The 18856-nt window shown below is 36.5% G+C and overlaps 2 protein-coding genes and 1 pseudogene across 2 annotated transcripts; 1 reads left to right on the forward strand and 2 right to left on the reverse strand.

Annotated features, from left to right (window-relative positions):
- Nucleotides 1-18856, forward strand: part of LOC124085164 (olfactory receptor 143-like) — a 54721-nt pseudogene that overhangs the window by 19453 nt on the left and 16412 nt on the right.
- On the reverse strand, nucleotides 8302-9258 carry LOC124085233 (olfactory receptor 8B3-like). The gene has a single exon (XM_046432788.2). The coding sequence runs from the start codon at nucleotides 9247-9249 to the stop codon at nucleotides 8302-8304; it is 948 nt and encodes a 315-aa protein (XP_046288744.1). The 5' UTR covers nucleotides 9250-9258.
- Nucleotides 16361-17308, reverse strand: LOC124085234 (olfactory receptor 143-like). Its single transcript, XM_046432789.1, has one exon. The coding sequence runs from the start codon at nucleotides 17297-17299 to the stop codon at nucleotides 16361-16363; it is 939 nt and encodes a 312-aa protein (XP_046288745.1). The 5' UTR covers nucleotides 17300-17308.

Genomic DNA, 18856 nt, shown 5'->3' on the forward strand with positions numbered 1-18856 from the left:
ACCTAGAACAATACCTGGCACATCAGTAAATGCTCTATGTGTAGAATTAAAGAAAGAATTAATGAAGATCTCTTTATTATTCTTGGAACTTGAACTGGATACAACACAGATATTTTTCCCATTGGCAAAGGGTTATACAGAGCCAATGCTTTTAGTTTTAGATTAGAATGCAGGGCAGAAGAAAATATCAGTAAGATGTTTACATAAAGACCAGTGTTGGACTCACAAAAGTCATCTAGGGGCACTCTGGATCCAAGTTACTGAGTTCAGTAAAAGACTGCAGTCTCCAGCTCCCTGAATGTCACCCTGATGACTTGCACAGCCTCTCCTTGAGCTCCCAACATCTCTCTTACAGTACTGCAGCATAGTCTCAGATCAGAACCTGGATCAGTGTAGTGTAGGAAGCTCCTGCATAACCAAATGAAGGATTATTCCCTACGGGAGGCCACTTAGGTCTTTATTTATTTATTTTTGGCAAAGAACATAAGTAACCACAGCCCTGACTTATAAGGATTAATGTGGTGGCACCTGTAGGAATGACTAGTATTAGAGAGACGAAGGTTAGATAAGCTGCAGAGGCCATTATAGCAGTCAATGGATGATTTACAAAGAAGAAGAGAAGAAAGGAGAAGGAGGAAGAGGAGGAGAAAAGAAAGAAGCCAGGCAAGGTGTCACATGCCCATAATGCCAGTGACTCAGAAGGCTGAGGAAGTTCTCAAACTCAACTTATGAGACTGTCTCAAAATAAAAAATAAAGGTGGGCAGGAGATGTGGTTCAGTGGTAGATTATTGCTGGTTCAATCTCCAGCATTAAGGAAGCAAAAATAAAAACAAAAGGCATCATACAACCCTTTGTGTTTTTATTAATTAATTAATTAATTAATTTTAATTAGGTCTGTATGACAGCAGAATTAATTTGATTCATTGTTCACAATTGCAATACAACTTTTCATTTCTCTGGTTGCTCATGATGTAGTATCAAACCATATGTGCAGTCATACATGTATATAGGGTAATGATATCCATCTCAATCCACCATTGTTCCTGCCCCCACCCCCCCACCCATTGCCCAATCAAAGTTACTTAATTTTTCTGGTGAATACCCTCGCCCCCCATTATGGATCAGTATCCAATTATCAGAAAGAACATTCAGCCTTTGGTTTTGGGGGATTGGCTTACTTCACTTAGCATGATATTCTTCAACTCCATCCACTTACCTGCAAATGCCATGATTTCATTCTCTTTTAATCTTGAGTAATATTCCATTGTGTATATATACCAGTTTCTTTATCCATTCATCTACTGAAGAGCATCTAGGTTGTTTCCACAGTTTAGCTGTTGTGAATTGAGCTGCTATAAACATTGATGTGGCTACATTACGATAGTATGCTGATTTTAAGCCCTTTGGGTATAAACCAAGGAGTGGGATAGCTTCATTCCAAGTTTTCTAAGGAATCTCCATACTGCTTTCCAGAGTGGTTGCACCAATTCCATATCCACCAGGAGTGTAACTTTTCCCCCATATCCTCATCAACACTTATTGTTGTCTATATTTCAAGTAATTGCCATTCTGACTGGCATGAGATGAAAGTCTTAAGAGTAGTTTTGATTTGCATTTGTATAATTACTAGAAATGTTGGATATTTTTTCATATATTTGTTAATTGAATGTATATCTTCTGAGAAGTGCCTGTTTAGCTCCTTAGCCCATGTGTTGATTGGATTGTTTGTTTTTTTTTTTTGGTGTTAAGTTTTTTGAGTTCTTCATATATCCTGGAGATTACTGCTCTATCTGATGTGCACATGGCAAAAATTTTCTCCCCAAATGTGGGCTCTCCGTTCACCTCAGTGATTTATTTTCTGAGAAGAAATTTTTTAGTTTGAGTCCATCCCTATGGGGACAAGTAAATGGAGTACTGCATACATGGCATGTTAAGGACATCTGAGGGGCAGGCCACTCCCCTCAAGCTAGGCATGTGAGCTACAGGCCACTTACCCTGTAGGCATAGCCCTGGGCATGAGGCCATGTGTTCAGTCCCAGTGCTTCCTCCATGGCCCACTCCTCGATTGGTTACTTCAAGAACAGTTAGCAAGAAATTGTATTTGTGGCTGCCTGTAATCTGCGTAACTACTGCCTGAGTATATATATATATATATATATATATATATATATATATATATATATGGTAACTGCAATAAAATCAGACCTGCTCCCTGTGTGGTCTCTGTAGGTCTTGAATAGTGAGTGACTCTGCAGCCACACTCTCCTCTACCCTGTTTCATGGACTGCCTCACTGGACAAGAGAGAGCCCCACACATCCCATTTATTAATTCTTAATTTTATTTCTTGCACTTTAGCAATCTTGTTAAGGAAGTCGGGGCGTAATTTAGAGTACTATTGTAATTCCAAGAAACAAACAGGAGACATTGTAAGAGAAGATTCAGCAGGACGTCTCACAAAGAGGATTGACATAGACAATAAAATTTCCCAACATATTGCTCTAGGTGTTTGGGTAAATTAGAGTCTTAATACCGAGAGAACTCACAAAGATAGGAAATATTGCTATAATTACACATTCAGTTTTGAACAAATGGCATCCTAGTACAAGTATGGAGGAGGATATATATATATATATATATATATATATATATATATATATATATGGCTAAATGAAGCTCAGGAGAAAGATTAGAACATGAAAAGTGTTGTGGGTCATTTCCAATTAAGTCATGGATGGTACGCTCAGTGAGGAAGTAAACTAAGAAACACCAAAAGCAAGGGGGGAAAATTGGAGCTCCCCTGATTATTTTACATTTATAAATTACACTTTATATTTTTCTAAAGATGATATAAAACCCAACTATTGCTGAAAAATGAGTCTCCATTATTATTCTCAGACTACCCAAAATAACTGAGGGAACAAAAATTCCTTGGGGGAAACTTGAAACATTCCACATGGCAGACGTTCCTTCAGTAACAACATTGAAGAGGACCTTGGTGATTCATTAAAATGTGTATTTTCTATGGAAATGCTAAGAAATCTTATTTAGGAGATGCAAGAATATGAAATGCTCCAAGTACACATTTTAGAAAATCACATTGTGAGAAGAGTTTTAAATCAGGCTGTAATTAGAGCTTAAGATGAAGGTCATTCTTTAGATTTTAATACCTTTAGGGTACCTATGGACAAACATTGAATGAATGTAGAGATTCTAAGCTTCTCCTTGTATTGAAAAATTTATTCCTTCCTTTCTTCCATTTGCATAATGGTTACATCAGACTGATTCAATTATAATGAAGTACATCCAGTGGTCATCCTTCTCACTGAGATGTGCCACAATATCTTTGTTCATTCCTCTTTTCAAACCCAATATGTTCAGTTTCTCAAAGTCAGTGGGAGTTTAACTTTAAAAGCTTGATATTATGCTCCATTTTCATGAAGGTGCAGGAAAGAAAAACATACTTTTAGAACATAGAAGAGGAAAACTTTATTTTGGCTCACAATTTCATAGGTCTCAGTCCATGTGTGGCCCACTCCATTGCTTTGGACCTGAGGTGAGGCAGAACATCACGTCAAAAGGACGTGGCAGAGGAAAGAAGCTCAAGACATGGCAACCGAGAAGCAGACAGAGAGCTCTGCTCACCAGGGACAAAATATAAGCTCCATCAGCATGCTCCCAGTGACCTATTTCCCCTTGGCACATCCTACTTGCCTACAGTTAACACAGCAAATCCATTTCAGTCGTTTAATCCATTCATTAAATTATACCTTTTGTGATCTAATCATTTCACCTCTGAATATTCTTGTACTGTCTTACACATGAGCTCTTAGAGAATGCCTCATATCTAAACCATAACATATCTAAAAACACGTCTGAGTGTTAAATCTTTCCATTAAATTCTTTTTTCTCTTTTTGCAATCCTGAGCATTGAACCCTGGTGCTATACCACTAAGCAACATCCCCAGCCCCTTTTACTTTTTATTTTGAGATGGGTCTGACTAAGTTGTTTAGGCTAGCCTTGAACTTTCAGTTCTTCTGCCTCAGTCTACCATGTGGCTTGGATTACTGGTTACAAGTTATGTGCCACCTCACCTGGCTAAATAATTTTTAAGACCATTTGAAAATTTGAAATTGAATTATATTTAAATAATGTAAGAGTTCTTCTTTCACTGACTTATTTAACTTTGAACAAATATTTAGAATCACCTTCACTTTTTTCCAAGTATTTCAAAATAACTAAAGGTCTCTAATTAGTAGAAGATTTGTGGATAGTTATAGTAAACATTTTGCAACTATATTAGATGCCATTAGACCTCTGTCAGCTAATAATAGCTAGAAATGGGCAGAAGTTATGTGCCCTTGAGATATGGAAGTTTGGGCTTCTTTCTGAAGAAGTGATTGTCATGGATTCGCCTCCTGGCCTCAAGCTACCATGCAGGACAGGTCCTGAGGTTTAGCACTGTGCTCCTTGGACACCTGAATCATAAACTCCAACAGCAGCCCAAAGGCCTCTTGCCAACTGTAGGCTCTGTCTCCTCGGCCTATGACTGTTGTAGCACCACTTTGGCTACGAGAATGGAGCAAGGATGCCATTTTATCTCATTGTTCTTACACCTACTAAAGACATGATGCACTGTCACATTAGACCTACTCACTCTCGACTTCCTAAGAGCCCCATTTGGGGCTACAAACTTGACAGAACTGAGTCAGGTTATTTGTTGGTTCATTGTCTACCATGCTATGCTTCAGAATACAATATAGTGCTCAGACCAGCTGCCCAGGGCTTATAGACATGGATGGTGTACATTTCATTCTGTCTATAAAAACATAAAAAGTCGTTACTAATAAGCTTTTTGTTTCACAAATCATTGTTATGAATGTAGATAAAAAGTAGAATTGGATACTAAGCATTCAGAATCTGTTTGCAGAGTATTTTTTAAATTAAAATAGTGAAATTATTATAATAAATATAAATAACAAACTCTGCTCTCATTGCAATAATTTTAATCATACTGAAGTTCTTAAAAGAGACCTCATTTTCTTTAATGGGCATTCTTTTATAACAAGGATTTTAGAATTTTTCAAAAATTATAATATCTTCATATAAATATAAAAATTACAGCGAAAATGAACCATTTACCGTGACAAGGATATAGTCACTGAGGAGCATCTGCTCTAAACTGATTCAAGAAATTTATTCATTTTATCTTCAATTTATCTTCTTTCAACATAAGAAATCTTAAAATTTTATAGAGGAAAGATTTCTATTATTTTTATTATGAATAACTATTTTAGTTACTCCGAATGTTAGCATAATATCCAAAAGACTTTCAGTACAATGGAAATATTGACAGGTCTCACCAAAACAGGCTTGACCTAAACTCCTATCCCAGAAAAATAATCATTATCATTAAAAGATCAAGATGAAATGTTCCTTCACACCTTACCCTTCTTAACCCACTTTAAACACTTTAAAAAGCAGACTTCTGTAGGTACCTGTACATTTTTCTAGTTGAACATCAAAGTCTTGTCGATCATCTCTCTGGTATTGGCATCTTGGCTCAGGACATCATTTTCATACAACCTCTGCTTTTTGGCTCATTCTGAAGCAACTCTCTAGAAGTTATCTCTGGTCTTTCACAATTTTCCATTTTCCTTCTATTTCTTCAGAAGATGTGCAATGAGTTTAAAAACTGGACTCTAGTTCTGAGGCCTTAAATAACATAGCATTCTCTCATATAGAGAGCAGGAACATCCCCTTGGAAGAAGATGCCAAGAAATAAGACATGTGAGGTATTTATTATGGTAAACACCTGTGAAGGATAAAATGGAAGAGAACAGAACCTATTGATGAGCACCTCAGACCAGGGTGAAAGTGTCACCTTAGAAAGGACAAAGAAATGGAAGGATTGGGTAGAAAAGATCATACTGCAATACAGTACTAAAAGGTCATGGTGAGGATGATAGGAAGTCTGCAAGCAAAGATTCCTATCAAAAGAGACCTGTGTTAGGCAGAAATCAGCCAGCCCAGGCACTTCCCACTCACCTTGCTGGACCATTGTGTGAGTCTTCTCAGAATAAGCACGGCCTCTGCTTATTTATCCCAAAGGAGTATTAGCTACAGATTTCTCAGCCACCTATGTTCCTCACCGCTGTTTCTCTTGACAGGAGCTAAGGAGGATTTTATAAAGCTGACATTTCACCACCAAAAAGATAATTAAAATGCAAAATTTCTATGATTTATTTTTGTTGCTATTGTTTATTACATTTTATAGTCATTAATAATAATTGTAAATTTATGATTTTTGTTAACCAAACAACACTCTTCCAAGGAACATTTCTTAACATGTGTATAGTAACAATCTAAATATGAAGATGACAAAAGTGTTAGAGGAATACAGAAATGATATGAAACAGCCCTTATGTTAAAGGTGTTTTATGTCTTATTCATGTACAAAGTTTAAGTAAGCTCACAAATTGTTAATAAGAATATAGTTTATTTATACTAACATATATTTATTTTTCCTAATGACCCTCATTGGATAAGTAAAACACTGGCTAACATAGTTCTATTAACTTAATGTACAGTACATTTGTGTTAGTGATCAAAAAAAAAAAAAGAATTATTATGAGAATGGTATGCTTCTTATGAAAATGTCAGAAGCCATTTTAGATTGTAATGGATGCAGGATAAATAATATGAAATACCATACCCCTTACTGGAAATCTGGTATACACACATATCATGTCTCTAATCATCTTCTGATAATGCTGCCTTTGTCAGTAATAAAAGTGTAGGTGTATATACACCCTTCCACAATAAATGAATGATATAGGTTCTCACAAAAGAGTGTCATGTGATACAAGTTTTGCCATTTCATTCACAAGGGTAACAAAAAGCAAGAATAATGAGGAAAGGAAATCCAAAAATTCCTTCTATTTTATCTTATTGTATCAAGCTTTACGGAGATGAAAAATGAAGACTTTTCACCATATCCTCATGCCTATCACAATATTGATAACAATGAAAATTCTTCAAGCACTTTTAACAATTTTTAAAAATAATTAATTGCTGAGAGCCATCCGTGGGCTGTGTGTGGACTAATCTGCATTGCAGCCTAGTGAATAGGAGAATCTGGTATTTGGGAACTTCCAGTGGAAATTTCCTCTGCATAAGACCTCCCAGATGTATTCTGAGTTCTATTCAAGTTCTGCCTGGTTCCCATACAGCTTTGGAGATGGGATGACTTGCTACAACCACCCAGCCACACAGCCTTTCAGAGATGGATGTGTCCTGCCAAGATGTCAATCAATCTGCTGACTGCAAGACACCACAAAGCAAGACTCCACCCCTGAAACCTTATCCCAAATAATATTTGTCATTTCTATATGTCATTTGTCATATTTCTATATTTAGGTGAGAACACCATAATTTTAAACTTTTGTAACTTATGAAATTTTCTATACATTTTCATATTAAGAAGAGCCCTGGAAATAATCCAGGAAGGGAAGAAATAATGGTGTCTGTATTTAATCCTAATGAAAAACACCAGGGTGTATATTGCTTTGCAAATGTGTTATTAATTACGGGAAGGCATCAAGTGCATCATTAGGGGGTTCTTCTTCCTGCTAAGGAGGATGTAAGCCACCTATGAAATTAAAATCTAGAACAATAGTGAAGAACAAAGACACAGAGTCAGAAAACATAGTTTTAAAGGATGAAATACCTGAAATATTGAGCCCACACAGGAGCTGGAGCTAGACAATTAGAAAATGGCTCCAGGGTTTATTTAAGGCAGATATAAGGATATAAGGATTCAGATATGGAATCTTGCTTCATGGTGTCTTGCAGTCAGCAGGTTGATTGACATCTTGGCAGGTCACACCCATCTCTGATAGGCTGTGTGGCTAGGTGGTTGTAGCAAGTCATCCCATCTCCAATGCTGTGTGGGACCAGGCAGAGCTTCAATAGAACTCACAATGTGTCTGGGTGGTCTTATCCAGAGGAAATTTCCACTGGAAGTTCCCAAATACCAGATTCTCCTATTCACTAGGCTGCAATGCGGATGTAGTCCACACACAGCCCACGGATGGCTCCTTACAATTAATTATTTTTTAAAAATTGCTAAAACTGTTTGAGAGAGAGAAACAAAACAATGAGATTTTTAAGAGGAATGTCAAAACAACAGTACTAGCCACAAAAAACACTATCTGCAGAAATCACATGAGCAAAATCTCTTCATGAAAAACACCAGTAGAAGTTTTAAGATCCTTCAATTTTTCTATACAATTAGTTCTTCTATTTAAAATTTGTCTCTCTTTTTAATTTAGTCATGACTTCCCTAAGTGCAACTTTGACATCCTTGTTCCTCAAACTGTAGATCAAAGGGTTGAGCATGGGACCCACATTAGTATAGAAAACAGAAGAAATTTTTCCCTGATCCATAGATCCAGGAGAAGAATATTTAAGATACATGAATGCAGCTGATCCAAAAAAGAGAGAAATAGCAATGATGTGAGAGCTGCAGGTACTGAAGGCTTTTGATCTTCCATGAGTGGATTTGATGTGAAGAATGCTGGTAAGAATGAAAATGTAAGAAGTCAATATGGTAAAGCTGGGGACTGTGATATTAATGCCCACCACAACAAGAACAACTACTTCATTGACATAGGTGCTGGTGCAAGAAAGTTGGAGAAGGGGGAGTATGTCACACAAGTAATGGTTGATGACACTGGCATTGCAGAAGGTCAGTCTAAGCATGCAGCCCGTGTGGGCAGTGGCTCCAACAAATCCCATCACATAGGCAGCAAGAGACAATGCAGAACAGACCTGCTGGGACATGGTGACCCTATACAGCAATGGGTTACAGATGGCCACATAACGATCATAGGCCATTGAGGTCAACATGTAGCACTCGGAGATGACAAAAAAGAGAAAGAAGAACAGCTGAGTCATGCACCCCACATAGGAGATGGCATTCCTCTTGGAGACAAAGTTCATCAACATTTTGGGGCTGAAAACAGAAGAGTAACAGAGATCAATGAAGGACAGGTTGAAGAGGAAGTAGTACATAGGGGTGTGCAAGTGAGAGTTGAGACCAATAAGTGTGAGCAAGCCAAAGTTGCCCAGGATGGTGACAATGTAGATCATTAGGAACAGGTGAAAGAGGGGAAGCTGAAGCTCCTGAAGATCTGTTAATCCAGCCAGAACAAACTCAGTCACCAGGGAGTCATTTCCGGTCAGCATTCTCTTTGTTGAGAGTCTGGGAGAACAGAACAAATCTTCATTAATAGAGGACCCATGTATCTGCTTTTGTCATTGATGGGGAGGGTACTGGCAGATTTCCTGTAAATTATCCCTTGCTTCATGTCATCTGAATGAACCCTCCTTTTCAACATTTCAATCACTCTCTCTTTTTTCTGTATTTACTGAAAGTGAAAAAATAATTGCTCCTGTCCTGAGTAGTAGAGAGGTGGAACCGCTGTGACGCAAACCCACCTGCCGATGAGCTACGTAGTGGGGATATCTCTCTCCAAACTCCCTCTACTTCATCTGTTCCTTCAATTCCTTGCCCCTGATCATATTTCCATTACTCTACTAGACACCTCAGTTCTCCTGTGCTAACTAAGGGAAGAATTATTTTAGGGAAGAGAATATATCAATATTATTCTTCCTAGAAAGGAGTATCCCCTAGTCTGTAGAGATCCCATATACCATACTACAAGAATCCATAAAGTCAACAATTGATAATAGGTATGGAGAAGATCCTTGGCAGCTTAAGATTTAGAATGATATATACCTCAGTGTTGGTACACATATTTTTCTACTGCATCTTGGCTACACAGAGGCCAGAAAAAAAGATGACAAATGTGTTTTCAAAGATCAAATATGAGGAGATAAAGCAGAATCATAATATTTATGAGTGCTGATTATATTAGTTAAGTTTGAAAAATTTGCCCAACTGTGTTCTTACAACATTAAACTCTGTATGTATGGCACCCAGCAATATTTGTAAAGGGCTTTATGTTGTTGTATTCCTGTTATACTCCTGAAACTGCTGCTGTATCTGTCCTACTACAAAACCGAGAGAGAAGCCAACACAGCAAGATCTAGATGAGAAAAATGCAAGCAGTAGATCCAGGGCTCCATGCTGCTAAATTTTTTGTTATTCAGTGTAATAATTCTACTCATTCTTTACTCACATGGAGAGTGAGAGATAGAGATCAGATGAACTCACCCTCCTTCCACTTAAAGAACTCAAGAGATCACCCTTTATACATATTTCACCTCTACTGACCTGGAGCAGGAACTGGCTTCCAGGTATCTGAGCTGATCACTTGCTTTGCAAGATTCTTCCTCCTTACTGAAAAAGGTATCAGAACACAGATTTCACAATCTGAGTGTTCCAAGACTCATTCTGAAATGTAGATGAAACTTCTAGTTAAAAATTTTCTGAAAGGTATAAAGAAAAGCCATGGGCTTGACATCAGAGCCAACACAACACAGAACATATTGCATTTGATAAGGACTTATAGTTCTTTGGGGCCTGATTAGAAATTCAGGAATGTGTGGTCCCTTAGGATGAGATCACCCCATGGTGATAAATGAGGAAGAAAAGAAACATTGGTGTTTGGGTTTACATACTAGTTTACGACAGTAGACATGATCCTCCCCTCAAGGGCTCTTGAATCCCAAGGGCACACAGTAAAGGAGCCTCTGCTGTTATTTATGACGATGTAAATATAATTAAAATCATTAAATTTTTCACTAATCATGAATCTAGGGGGTATAATAGTTTTACTAAATCTTTATGTATAATTTAGCTAAGTTTATTTGTTATGCTCATTTAAAAAAATTTAGTCCCTTAAATAATCAGTAATAAAGTGTGTATATTTTATAGGAAAAAAGTACTCATTGATCATAGGTATTTTAATAATAATATTATCCAAAATAAGAATATTTTTTTCATGACAATTTAATTATTTTAGAAAGTTCTAACTCAATATATTTTTGTCAATAGTTTAAAATCAAATAGGTGCAAAAATCACTATTCATGGGCTACCATTTTAAGAAAACATTAGAGTTTCCTGTATATATGGACATGTGCTTGTGCATGTAACAGGGCATCAAATTTTTAACTTTTTATCTTGAAATGCTTATAATTCATAGGAACTTGCTAAAGTGATACTCAATTTTTGTGATACTCCTCACTCAACTTCATCCATAAAGAATCTTCCAAAGTGTAGGACTTCCCAATTTTATTACCCCTCTGACCTAGGACTCCAGCAACACTTTGACTGTTTGGAGCTCTTTTAGTTTGTTCCTGTGCCTCTTTAGGATGCCCCACCCCCCACTGAGTGTGTGTGAGTGTGTGTGTGTGTGTGCGTGTGTGTGTCTGTGTGTTGGAAGTTGTTGTATAGGGCTTTATTTTGTTTTACTTTGGTGGGAATAGAATCCAAGACTTCACGTGTTGGCAAATACCTTAGTAGTGAGCTATACGCCAAAACTCCTTGTAGTTTTGAGCACCTCTTTACTTTCTGACATTATAAGAGGCTGAATCTCCATCCTATAATCATCCATTTCTATAAAAAGCCTGATTGCTTTTACTGAATAATGATGTTATTAGGAAAAAAAAAAGCTGGTGCTGGGGTTGTGGCTCAGTGGCAGAGCACTTGCCTGGCATGTGTGGGGCACTGGGTTCAGTCCTCAGCACCACATAAAAATAAATAAAAGGGAGGTATTGTGTCTATCTACAACTAAAAATATATATATTTTTTAAAAAATAAATAAATACAACGAGCTGATTTCTATGTGTGCTCATTGTTATCAGGGCTTCATTTCTTTTAGGGTCCCTTAGTTGAAAGAATGAAAAAAATACTGGCATACTAACTCATGCATAAACACATACCTATAAATGTTTCCATATGAAACTATCTGTATATTAAGATAAATTAGAGTTTTACTAATGTCTTCGATAGTAATCTGTTATCACATAGATCATTCTAGCCCTTCTTCTTGGGTATCTTTAAATTCCAACTCCAAGAGTTAAAATTGGCTCCCACTTCATCATCTATTTATGTAGCTGTTCACTTCCACTATACAGGTACAGCTGTCTCAGAATTGCTAACCTGTGCTCAACAAGAACAATTTCATTACCAATAGGCTTGTATAATTCATAGGAACTTGCTAAAGTGATACTCAATTTTTGTTATACTCCTCACTCAACTTGTATAAAGTGACTTTTTCCTTTAGCTTTACATACTCCATTCATTTTCCGCATTATTTAAGTCAGCGTCTATTCCCCTACTGTCCTCAGTGAAGTTGTTTCATGAATTTGTAATACAATTAGATTCTCTTTTCATAATCTTCATTTCTTTTTGAGATGCCTTGAATTTTGAATTTCATATATTCATGTTCACTCTTTGTGCTATGAAGTTATACAGTTTTGGAAAAATGCATTGTGTTGTGCAGCCACCATGACAGTATCATTCAGAAGAATTCTGACATAAAAAATCCATGTTTCTCTATTTTTCCCTTCCTGTTCCCTCCAAAGCCCTAGCAACCATTCATATTTCAATGTTTTTACAGATTTTTTTTGTTCCTACCGGGCCATATAATTTGTGCCTGGCATCTAGCTTTTTCAGACTGGCTTTTTCAGTTAGCAATGTGCAATTAAAACACCTGTATACCTTTTGGGAATTCAGGGAGATCATTTGTTTCAATTCCCTTGTAAGGACATTCTGCAATTTGTTTCTCTATTTCCATTTGAAGAACATCTTTGATACTTTTAGTTTGGGGCAAACATAAAGTTATTATAAACATTCACATCAGGTTTCTGTGTAGAAGGATATTTTCAAATCAATTAAGTTAATATCCTGAAGAAGATGGATCGTACAATAATACTGTTTAACTTTATAAGAAATTGCTGGAGTCTCCTCCAAAGTGAATGCACCATTTTGCATTCCTATTAGCTATCATCAGAAATAAATGAGAGTACTTATTATCATATATCCTGTCAAAATTTGGAATTGTCAGTTTTTCAAATTTTAATCATTCTAAAGAGTTGTGTACTAGTATCTGTTTTCTATTTTTTATACTAGTGTACTTTTAATAATTATTTTAGTGCATTGCATAATTGCAGGATTTTATCATAAGTGCTTATGATGTAGTTTTATCTATTTCAACTCCTGGTTCTATCCCCATCCCTTTCCTCCTCACTTCCCCTGACCCGCTTCCTCTACTCAATTGATATTCCACTTATTTATTGGTTTGCTTGCTTGTTTATTTTTAATTGGTGCATTACAGTTACATAAAAAATCGGACTGAATTGTGACTTCTTCATACTTGTACATTTCACAATTCGGTCAAATATATTTTCCAGTTCTTTCTTCACCCTCAATTCCCTGCTTCTACTCTACTGCTCTTCCTTATATTTTCATGAGATCCCCTTTTGATGTCTTAATTCTCTTTAGCTTCCCATATACGGGGAAAACATTTGAACCTTGGCTTCCCAAGTCTGGCCTATTTCACTTAGTATGATGGTCTCCAGTTCCATCCATTTACCACCAAATGACATAATTTCATTTTTCTTATTGGTTGAGTAGAACTCCATTATGTATATATGCCATATTTGCTTTAACCATTCATCTCCATTCATCTACTGATGGGCATCCAAGCTGGTCCATAACTTGGCTGTTATGGATTGTGCTACTATAAACATCAGTATGTATGTATCATTATAATATGCTGATTTTAGGATATAGGGAGAAATGTACACTCATAATGTTAGTAGGACTTCAAATTAGTACAATCACTCTGGAAAGCAGCATTAAGATTTCTCAAAAGACTAGAAATGAAATTACAACATGACCCAGATATCCTACTCTTTGTTCTATATCCAAAAAAACCTACAATCAGCATAACGTGAGGATACAGGCACTTTCTTTACAGCAGTATAATTCACAAAAACCAGCGGGTATACCTGTCCACAGAGAAATGTATAAAGAAAATGTGGTATATATACACAATGGAGCTTGATACAGTCACAAAGAAGAATGAAATGATGATGGCATTTGCTGGCAAATGGATAGAATTTGGAAAAATCATGTCCTTTCAATTCAGATTATGTTTATAGAGAAACTATGGTAACAAGATAAGAAATATATATATATATATATATATATATATATATATATATATATATTCCCTATCTTTAAAAAACATTTTATGTTTATATTCAAGTAGGTGCTTAGAAAAAGTTGCAGTTTTAAGAACTGTCTAAACATGCAGTATAATGAATATAAACAGAAGAGTAGAAGTAGACATTAAGCATTCAGACTATGCTTGAGAAATTCAATTTAATTATAACAGTAAAATGAAATCACAATAATATTAATTCTCAACTCTGCTCTAATAACAATACATTTAATCAGAGTGAATTCGAGTTCCTAACTGGCATCATTTTCCTCTAAGCTAATTAATATAAACCAATGTTTTAGAACTTTTTAAAACTCACTATCATCATATGAATATTTAAATTACAGTGATAATGGACTGTTGTTCCACAACTAAGATATATCTACACAGAACACTTGCTCTGAACCCATTTTAAGTAGTGTTCAACAATAGATAGCATACCTTGTGTGCAATATACACAATAAGAACATTTTTAAAGCACAGTTTTATATAGCTTTAAGATAAATAATATGTATTCATCTCCAAATAATGATGTAACAACTAATAGATTTGTTAAAGTACATATACTATTGAGGAAAAAATTACACATCTCACCAGAAAAGCTTGACCTAAAATCTTCAGATTCAGCATCCTTAAGGAGTGATTACTGTTATTAAAGAATGAAATGTAATGTTGCTTTGTAGTTCACCCTCTTTATCCCACTTTAAAATGAGATTTTTGCAGCAGATGCACATTTTTCTAGTTGGGCATCAAGCCTTGCAGAGTGTCTCTATGCTCTCAGTATCTTGGTTCAGGACATTGCTTCTATATAATTCCCACTTCTAGGCCTGTTCTGAACATGTCTCCAGAAGTTCTCTCTGTTCCTTCATAATTCTCCATTCTTTCCTTTCACTTCTTCATAAGATGTGCAATTGGGTCAAAATATGTATTCTGTATCATCAGCTTTGATGTCTTCATTATGTCACAAGACTACCTTCTCATCTACAGAACTAGGCAGCACTTACCTTTAAAAGGGTGAGCATAAACAAGGGGTGGGTTTTGCTTCTTTGGTTTTGTTGGTGTTGCTTGGTGGTTTTCCTTTTTCTTTTTTTTATTTTTTATATTTTGTTGCTAGGGATTGAACCTAGGATCATGTACATGTATATACTTTTACTACCAAATTAAATACCCAGCTATTGTTACATATTTTTTGAAAGGAGCGAATAGAACTCCTTTTTCCAAGGAGAATTCTTATATGAGAGGTGAAACAAAAAAAATGATGTTACAGGTAATATTGTGAACTATAGTGAGGAATGTCATCCTCTAATTTTTTAAAAATATGATAGACAAAATCTAGAAATCAGGAACTATCTGATGAGAATTTCAGTTCTATGTATGAGAAAACATCATTTAACTAAGACATTGTCATTATTGGTAGGATTTTAAGAAACCTGGGCAGGGATGGGAGAGTGCAGTTGGTAGAATGCTTGCCTAGCATGCACAACGCCCTGGGTGCAATCCCCAGCACCACCAAATAAATAAATAAATAAATAAGCAAGTAAACAAACAAACAAACAAACCTGGGCAGAGAGCTGAGACTCATTTATCCTCAAATAGCCATAAGAATGAAAACTTTGTCAAATAAAGTGAGGCTAAAATTCTAGAGCAAGAACATTTTTTAAAATAAACTGAATAATTTTAGAAATGTATACTTTACCATGTCAACAATTTTAGTTATTTCTATCTCTTTTAGTGCGGTTATATAAAAGAAACCATTGAAATAGGAAATGGATCTACAAAATCATCTCAGAAGAGCAATAAAAAAATGAACTTGTAAGAAAGCATTCAACTCACTGATTTCATTGGACAGAGAAGACATATAAAAAGTACAAGACTGTGTTACATCTGGAAAGAAATGGACATCAGCCTAGTGTCTACATCTGGTACAGGGAATAAAGACCACGTTGGAGATAGATACCTTTGGACTAAGGATGAGGCTCAAGTCCAAGAGTCAGCCCACATAGTCATACTGCAAGCTGAGACAAACAAAATTATAATGGAAATCGTGCCCAAACTATAGAATGAAAGATGAAGAGAAGGAAGGAAGAACAGAAGGAATGTGGTGAAGAAGAGCACCAATGGGGAAGAAGATGAAGAATTGGGGACAGTCCTATTTCATCACTCAGTTTGTGATTCTCTTCAGGGTTCTCATCAGAGCAAGTTTGACATCTTTATTCCTGAAGCTATAAATGAGGGGATTCAGCATTGGCACCCCAAAAGTATAAAACACTGAGAAAAATTTCCCTTCACCCACAGCCCCAGCAGTTGATGGTTTAACATGAGTGAGCAGCCCAAATCCATAGAACAGGCCAACAGTTACTATGTGAGAACCACAGGTGCTCATGGCCTTGGATGAACCCTTAGCTGAGGACATATGAAGGATATTATAAAGAATCAAAGCATAAGAGATTAGGATAATGAGGCTGGATACAATGACAACTGTCCGAACAACAGAACTCACAAGCTCATTGACGTGGGTGCTGCTGCAGGACAGTTGAAGGAGGGGAAGGATGTCACACATGTAATGATTGATGACATTGGAGTCACAGAAGCTGAGCCTGATTATGCACCCTGTGTGCACCATGGCACCAGCAAACCCCATCAAGTAAGAACCCAACATCAGCAGAGAACAGACCCTAGGGGACATGATCACCCTGTACAGTAGAGGCTGACAGATGGCCACATAGCGAACATAGGCCATGGCTGTCAGCACATAGCACTCTGCACTCACCAAAAAGCAGAAGAAAAATAGCTGAGTCATGCATCCTGCAAAGGAGATGATGTTCCTCTCTGAAACAAAACACAGGAGCATTTTAGGGGTACAGACAAATGAATAACAGAAGTCAGTGAAGGACAGATTGAAGAGGAAAAAGTACATGGGGGTGTAAAGGTGTGAATTCAGGAAAATTAGATTCATTAAGCTTAAGTTTCCCACCATAGTGACAGCATAGTTCACCAAGAACAGGAAGAACAGGGGCAGCTGCAGCTCAGGTTGGTCTGTTAGTCCCAGAAGGATGAACTCTGTCACAGAGGAGTTATTTTCCATAGCCATTGGCTTCATGGATGGAATCTGTAGAAACGAGGGTAGGAGATCATGTTAACAATGAACGTTTTACTCTTTACACAACTGGAGAAGTTTCAGGGTTGTCTGAAGACATACAGCAAGGCATCCAAAAAGCATGATATCCTTTGTTGATTCTTGAAGAGTCCCCATTTCCTCATGCTTCTCCCACCCATGATGTGTGTCTCTGTTCAAAAAGAATAATGGCTGACTTCTCAATGTCTTGAACATCATTTCCTTCCTTCTTACTCTTCTCTAAAGATTATGGTTGAAAGAGCAAGAAATAACTAGTGTTCTCCATATTTATGATTTATACAGCTTTGGGTTTGAAGTGAGATCATCATGACAAACATGGTTCAATGCTCACCTTTGTTCCTGTGGAGGCCTCACTGATGTTGGAACTTAAAGGCTTCCTCCCCACTGTCCTGAGGGGGACAAAGATTCTTATGGTGAAGGAGGCACTTGCAATCAACTAAAATCTGCATCTGACTTCCTAGAAGAGTGATTCTCTTGAATAAGCCATGGTTTCTATTTGAAAATTTCTCTTCACTAGTAAGAAAATAATTACTTTATATAAGTCTCTGAATATCACCTCACTCAAATGAGAATCTATTTCATGTCCCATGGTTCTGGGGAATATTTATTAGAAGCACAGAAAATAATGTTCTCCTTTAAGATTTCCTCCCAAGCTGGATAAGCCTCTTGAGGGTGTTAATTACTGAGCCTGTGTTACATCCTATATAATAAAACTAACTTTGGATCTTCCAATACCTCACAATCTGCTTAATTTATAAATTCCCATCAGGAATCCCAGATCCCCAGGCTGATTAATGGGTGGTCCCCTCCATCAGTCTCCTCATGCCCTGAAGAGCCTCCAAGAGGAGAGACCAGGGCAGAATCACTTGCCAATTCTAGTATGTCCTACAAGCCTCTGTGATTACATCAAGATTCTAGGTTGTATAACACTCTACCAATGAGAAGTTGTATTAAAGAAGTTTAAAAAAGGAGTAGTCTCAAGTCTGAGTTTATATCTAGAAGTTCCCCCTACCAAACTCTGAGACTGCAGATACATATCATTTCTATGAACTTTGTTCATTTATATTTACATTTATATGTACATATAGTTGTATATATCTATAAAATGAGTTCATAATAATGGCTAGGGGTTGTCAACATGATACAACTTTTGACTAGCATACACAAGGTCCTCAGGTAAATCCTAGCACCAACAAAAATAAATAAATAAATGAATGAATGAATAAATAAATAAATAATACAGCTTTAAAAAGTAAAATAAAAGAGCTATCTTAATGTTTTGTGGGAGTTAAATGAGATAATTCACATAACGTATCTGTGCCTGACATATAAAAAACAGTTAAATAGGTGTTAGTACCCCTTCCTCTGTTCCACATTCTTCACATAAATCAGAGTTTCTCAACATTAGCTTGACTGTAATGTGGATTTGGTGATTTTTTTATTCATTGACTGTCCTCTGCACAGCAGAATGCACAGCACGTCTGGTCCCGCTGATAATTTGCCAGTACTATCCTTCTACAC

This window comes from Marmota monax, unplaced genomic scaffold (genome assembly GCF_021218885.2).
Source record: "Marmota monax isolate L192 unplaced genomic scaffold, Marmota_monax_Labrador192_F-V1.1 WCK01_AAM20220418_F8-fsc00062, whole genome shotgun sequence".
Taxonomy (NCBI): Eukaryota; Metazoa; Chordata; class Mammalia; order Rodentia; family Sciuridae; genus Marmota; species Marmota monax.

Excerpts from the sequence above, each read along its gene's own strand:
- LOC124085233 (XM_046432788.2), bottom strand. The coding sequence starts at position 9,249 with ATGCTGACCGGAAATGACTCCCTGGTGACTGAGTTTGTTCTGGCTGGA.
- LOC124085234 (XM_046432789.1), bottom strand. The coding sequence starts at position 17,299 with ATGAAGCCAATGGCTATGGAAAATAACTCCTCTGTGACAGAGTTCATC.